This window comes from Leptonychotes weddellii, unplaced genomic scaffold (genome assembly GCF_054177405.1).
Source record: "Leptonychotes weddellii isolate Sample4059 unplaced genomic scaffold, ASM5417740v2 HiC_scaffold_12444, whole genome shotgun sequence".
Lineage (NCBI taxonomy): Eukaryota > Metazoa > Chordata > Mammalia > Carnivora > Phocidae > Leptonychotes > Leptonychotes weddellii.
The window spans coordinates 1-6,244 of NW_027703191.1; the positions used below are offsets into that span (position 1 = coordinate 1).

General features: G+C 41.8%; 1 protein-coding gene across 3 annotated transcripts; it reads left to right on the top strand.

Annotated features, from left to right (window-relative positions):
* Nucleotides 1-6: 6 nt before the first annotated feature.
* On the top strand, nucleotides 7-6,024 carry LOC145715883 (ATP-binding cassette sub-family A member 6-like). Of its 3 annotated transcripts, none has more exons than XM_081809688.1 (5): nucleotides 7-905; nucleotides 2,205-2,258; nucleotides 2,963-3,083; nucleotides 4,561-4,678; nucleotides 5,792-6,024. In XM_081809688.1, exons 2-5 carry the CDS (start codon nucleotides 2,209-2,211, stop codon nucleotides 5,932-5,934), a joined length of 432 nt encoding a protein of 143 aa, XP_081665814.1. In that variant the 5' UTR covers nucleotides 7-905; nucleotides 2,205-2,208; the 3' UTR covers nucleotides 5,935-6,024. The 3 variants fall into 3 exon arrangements, with proteins under 3 accessions (XP_081665814.1, XP_081665812.1, XP_081665813.1); XM_081809686.1 differs by having other exon boundaries at nucleotides 2,167-2,258; nucleotides 5,792-6,023; XM_081809687.1 differs by lacking the exon at nucleotides 7-905 and having other exon boundaries at nucleotides 920-2,258; nucleotides 5,792-6,023.
* The last annotated feature ends 220 nt before the right edge of the window (nucleotides 6,025-6,244 follow it).

Genomic DNA, 6,244 nt, shown 5'->3' on the forward strand with positions numbered 1-6,244 from the left:
AAGCATGTTCTCTGGAGAGAAGCGAAGGCACTGAAGCGGGAGAGACCAGGAGGCATTAAAGAAGGTTGGATTCAAATGGAAAGACGTGTACGATGGGATGAGCCCAAGAGCTCAGCCAGGAACATACTCTTTAGAGCTCTGCATCATCCTGGATGATACTTCAAAGAAAGTAGAAAAAGCTGCCCTAATCATTTGTGTTCTTAGGAACCTGCGAAAGCCTTCTGTGTCTGCAAAAGCACTTTTCCATTAATTGAGCAACACTTAGAATTCTCAACTGGAAATTCATTCCTTTGCTTAAAGCATTTCTCTCCTAAGATATAAGCAGACCTACAAAGTGAACTACATTAACCTAGATCTGTCATACATTGTTTAGGAGAAATGAGCTACTTTCTGAATGCAATGATTGATGAAGAAAGAATAACATGATGGGACGAATTATTTTGGTGGGCAAGTCACCACCTGGGTAGGCAGGGGCCCTGAAAAGGCTCTTGAGGGGCATTTAGGACAAATATTGTCAACCCCTATTATTTGTCACAATGCAGGCTCCTCCCTCTGCTATGCTTTCAGTAGACTTGAGGCAAACCTTAACCAAAACATTAAAGAAAAAAATTGGAAAAGAAGAACAGACATAGGTTACCTGTTCACCAAGAGACAGCGTTGAGTGGGGGTCCCCTTTCTTTTCTGCAGGGAATTGCTTGTCACCAGTGCACACAGGGGAATCACACTTAATGAAGGAAATATGTAACATGTGGAATTCCATATTATCTAAATGCAAATCATAAAGCTGATGAACTTTCACTTAGCTGTTTTTCTTTTTGTCTTTGCAGAGAGCTTACGAGCACCAACCAAAATACCCAGAACACAGATATGACCCAAGCGGAGTTGATCTTCTAGTATGCCTAATAGTAAGAAGGCCTTTCTACCTCTCCACCTATTTTTTTTTATATATAAGTTAGCATTTATTATCATAACTATTTGGTTTGTCTGATGTGTGCCAACTTTGAAAGCACTTTTAATACAGTCTCAGAATAAGACAATTCAGACAGGATTCCAAATCACGAGTTACGTTTTACGAGCACGTGTGGACTGTGCAGGTCCGGAGTGTAACATAAAATTAATTTTTCACGTTTATTTATCCTGTTTATTGCCACCTCCAAATTTGAGAGAGCTTGTAAGAAATATAGGTGCAATATAACTGAAATCCTTTGAATTAAAGATAAAAAGGGCAAAGTTGAGTAATATAAATGAAAGGGAAAAATGATTATATTGGTATATTTAGGCTGAAGAAAGCTACTGGCTCTGAATACAATGTGTCTCTACTTTTCTAGGCATAGGAGCAAATATGGACAGAAGTGCCTGCCCCTGTGGCATTTATATTGTGGTGGAAGGAGACCCATAATAAACTAAATAGATAATATATATTGTGTGAGATGGGCAGCCAGGAAAAGCCTGATTGAGAAGTAAAGATCTGAGGGAGGCAAGGAGGCAAGCTACAGGGATAGCTTGGGGAAGAACATTCTAGGAGGAGGGGCACAGGTGATGCTGGCTTGTTCCAGGGTCAGCCAGGAGGCCAGTGTGGTGGTGGCCGAGGGACCAAGGGGAGAGCGGTACAAGAGGAGGTCATGGAAGTCACAGGGTCAAGTGCAGGGTAGACGGAGGGGGCTATACAGAGCAGTCTCGGCCACTATAAGGAGTTTAACTTTTCTTTGAGTAACCGAGGAGTCATTGGGGGGTTTTAAGCAAAGCAATATGATCAGACTTATTTTTTAAAAGAGTACTTCTAGTGACTGTATTGAGAATAGGTGTTTGGGGCACAGGGAGGAGAGGAAGGAGACCAGGTAACAAAGTGTTGCAATATTATAATGGGAAATTATGATGGCCTGGACCTGGGCGGGAGCAGCACAGGCAGGGACGAGAAGTTGGGTTCTGGGTAATTTTGAAGGTAGAGCAGATAGAATTTGTTGACAGATAGGATGTGGATTGTGAGAAGAAAGGAGAGAGGTGCCACTAAGCTGGATTGTCATTGTACAGCTGGATTTCTCCCCTGATTTGTAAAAATGTTTCCCATGTATTTTACTCAAAGACAAAGATCACCAATTTAATTCAGATGTTTAAGTAATATTTGTGAACTTATGCCTATATATAACTGTTTTTCTTTGCTCCTAGCCTTACTTGCAGGCTTTGATATTTGTTTTTATCCTAAGATGCATGGAAGCAAAATGTGGAAAGAAAATAATGCGAAAGGATCCTGTTTTCAGGTTGGGATAAAACTTAATTTCGAACTTAATATCATATTGTAACATTCCTCCCTAGTGGGCTGCACTACTGACCTGTTCATGTGGATTGATATTTACGACGTAAGCAGCATGCTGATTTTCATGATGGTCCATGGATTGCTGCTGGCTGACTGCCTGGAAATAGGACTCTCAGTCAGAGTTCTACCACGAACCAGTGGAGAGAGGTTTTCAGTTCCACAGAAATTTAATGAATACCCAAATATGCCATTTTCCCACCTAAGATGCTCACACATCCTTGAACAGAGGAGATAGGATGGAAGTGGTTGAGCAACGTACCATAGTTCAGAGTGTTCCATAAGGTGGACATTATACAGGGGCTGCCGGAGGGGCAAACAGTAAAAGATGCTGAGGGCAAATGTCTGTGTGATTAAGATGGGCTCAGAGTCAAGAGACAAAATGTAGGTGGCCTGATTTTTAAAGAAGCAGCAGTAGTTGCCAGGACATTTGTAAGGGTCAAAGAGTCTAACTGGAAGAACGACAATAATGAGCAGGGGATCCTGGCGACGGGGATGGGAATTCTTGGTAAAAGCAGAAGCAGTGTTCACAGGGCCATTATCATCACCAGCATATGGAGAGAAAGGATGGTAAAACCACAGAGAAGCTGATTTGGGGGACATCCTGACTAACGAAAAAACCCTATGTCCTACATTTCATTTTCTCCACAGAATTTCCCCCCAAAGCAGAGGTGCTCGACCTAATCCAGAAGACCCTGTTGATGAGGATGAAGATGTTAAAGCAGAAAGGCAAAGAGTAGCAGCCGCCCTGACCACTTCACACACAGACGAGGTAGGAAAGCAAGTGACATGGGTACCAGGGGGCTCAGTCTGTTGGGCGTCTGCCTTCGGCTCAGGTCATGACCCTGGAGTCCTGGGGTCGAGCCCCGTGTCGGGCCCACTGCTTGGCGGAGAGCCTGCTTCTCCCTCTCCTGCTCCGCCCGCTTGTGCTCTCTCTCTCTTTCTCTCTCACTCACTCTCTCTCAAATGAATAAAAATACAAAAAGAAAGAAAAGCAAGTGACAAAGTGGATGTTAATGGACCTATATTCAATAACTATCAAGAAGAGAGGTCGATACGCTAGTTTTCATTTCGAAAGTTTGGAGCTTGGTGTATTTTCATAATTCTTAAATATGGAGGCACTTCTGTGAAGTATCCTGGAAGCTCAAAGGAACACACTGAACTTAATGGTTTTATTGTTCTTTAGAGGAAAATGGGCTTTGATAAGTAGAGCTGTAATTTCAAAACCAAAAATTTCACGAGTTGGAGAATTTATGTGAGATTTGTTATAAAATGCTGAACAGGGATTAAGATTTGAAGGGTTATTCTTTTGTCTGACTTAGATGTTGTGATGTGCCCATGAGCCTAGACCTTTCTGGGAAGGCAAAGAGCCAGTTTCCGTGAAGCTGCATTGTTTTATTTTTCTTTTTTAAGATTTTATATATTTATTTGCAAGAGAAAGAGAGAGTGAGTGAGCACAAGCAGGGAGTAGGGACAGAGGCAGAGGAGAAACAGACTCCCCACTGAGCAGAGAGCCTGATGTCGGGCTCCATCCCAGGACCCCGGGATCATGACCTGAGCCGAAGGCAGATGCTTAACCGACTGAGCCACCCAGGCTCCCCTATACTGTTTTATTTAATTTAATTTATTTATTTATTTGACAGAGAGAGAGCACAAGAGGCAGAGCAGCAGGCAGAGGGAGAGGGAGAAGTAGGTTCTCCACTGAGCAGGGAGCCTGATGCAGGGCTTGATCCCATGATCCTGGGATCAAGACCTGAACCGAAGGCAGCCACTTAACTGACTGAGCCACGCAGGCGCCCCATACTGTTTTATTTTAGAAGATAGATTTAAGAAACTTAGAGATATTGTTGACATCAATGAATGCAGGTTACATTTGAAACAAGCAATATAGATTACTGTCAGTTTAACATATACTTCGTTTTGGAGCACCTGGGTGGCTCAGTCCATTAAGCGTCTGACTCTTGATTTTGGCTCAGGTCATGATCTCAGGGTGGTGGGATCAAGCCCCGTGTTGGGCTCTAAGCTCAGCAGGGAGTCTACTTCAGATTCTCCCTCTCCCTCTGCCCCTCCCAGCGTGCTCTCTCCCTCTGTCTCAAAATAAATGAATAAATCTTCTCTAAAAATTTAAAAAATGAAAATAAAATATACTTCGTTTTATGACATAGAGTAAGAAAATTTCCAGTAATGAGAACATAGGAACATAAAGTCCCTGAAGGTTAAGAGGAAAATCACACTGTCCTCTATTCCAGAAGCCTGTCATAATCGCTAGCTGTCTACACAAGGAGTATGCAGGTCAGAAAAAAAGTTGCTTCTCAAAGAGGAAGAAGAAAATAGCAGCAAGAAATATCTCCTTCTGTGTTAAAAAAGGTTTGGAAGAATCACTTAATTTTATTCACCATTATTTCGGAAATACCCACTGAACATCTCTGAAACAGGCACCATTGTACTTGCTGAAGCATGCATGCATGCATGCATGCATTCATTCACCCTATATTTCTTGAGCATGCCAGGGACTGCTTTGTGTTCTGGAATATAATCATGAAAGAAATAGAAAAGTCCCTGTCCTCATGGATTTTACATCCTAAGGGTCAAAAACCAAAAATAACTTATCAAGAAAAGTGTCAGGTGTCACAGAAGCAAGTTCTGTGTGGGGCATTCAAATGTGTGGAATGACATGAGTGACTTGGGGCTGCATTCACTTAGGGTTTGGGAAAACCTTTCTGGAGCAGTAACATTTAAGACAAGACCCGAGTGATGAGAAAGATGTCCATCTGTGTGAGCACGCGGAGATAAGGACACCCAGAGAGAGAGAAGGAGGAGGGCAGGAACTCAGAGCTGGGGCTGCCTTTGGAATGATCGATGCATGAAGAGGCAGTGGATGCATCTACAGGTGGAAGGGAGGAAGTCCCAAGAGGGGAGCAGGGCCAGATTGGGTCCCACTTTGTGAAATACAGCAAAGGGCTTAGATTTTTATACCAAATTAGTGGAATGCCACCAGAGGGTTTTTAGCTAGCTTTTTGTTACCATTTAAGTTTTGAATAAATTGACACATTGGCTATTGTTTGTAAATTTGGGTGGCAGACAAGAGGCTAAGTTTATATCAGTTCAGATGAAAGATGATGGTGGCTTGGATGCAGGTGGGGGAATTTAGGATGGAGAAAATGTCCCTGACTTCCCAAGTTTAAGAATCACTTAAACATGTACTCAGCACATCAGCCACCTGCTACCAAAAAGAATCTGGCTCATTTTTAACTGAAAAAGTAATCTGGAAAACAAAGGATTTATTGACATCAAATCCATAAGCTTTTTACTAATATTTCATATAATTATTGGAGTTAGAGAACATGGTTTGGTGAAATGGATTACATATATGTTAAAAATTTCAAAATAGTACTGAGGGGTGTACATATCTCAAAAGGTTTGAAGAAACAGGTTTTGGTAATTCACTTCCCAGATTGATAATCAGTGATTCTCTTTCAGGTGAAATTTTGGGATTGCTAGGACCCAACGGTGCTGGTAAAAGCTCATCTATTAGAATGATTTCTGGGATCACGAAGCCAACAGCTGGAGAGGTAGTAAGAAATGACACAATGATTTTCATTCCCAAAACAGACATTTCATGACAAATATAGGTTATATCTTTGTAAGACTCTACTTTTAGTAATTTAAATAGTTTTCTTTTTTACTATTTATTTATTTATTTATTTTTTAATTTTATTATGTTATGTTAGTCACCATACAATACATTAGTTTTTGACACAATACATTGTTTTCGTATAACACCCAGTGCTCCATGTAGTACGTGCCCTCCTTAATACCCATCACCAGGCTAACCAATCCCCCCTCCCCCCTTCCCTGTAAAACCCTGCTTGTTTCTCAGAGTCCATAGTCTCTCATGGTTCATCTCTCCCTCCAATCCCCCCCGCTCATTTT

What these genes read in the sequence shown, in the direction of transcription:
- LOC145715883 (XM_081809688.1), top strand. Translation starts at nt 2,209, where the DNA reads ATGGAAGCAAAATGTGGAAAGAAAATAATGCGAAAGGATCCTGTTTTC. An exon ending in CCACTTCACACACAGACGAG is followed by an intron (nt 3,084 to 4,560) that starts GTAGGAAAGCAA and finishes CCTCTATTCCAG; the next exon opens with AAGCCTGTCATAATCGCTAG. An exon ending in CTCCTTCTGTGTTAAAAAAG is followed by an intron (nt 4,679 to 5,791) that starts GTTTGGAAGAAT and finishes ATTCTCTTTCAG; the next exon opens with GTGAAATTTTGGGATTGCTA.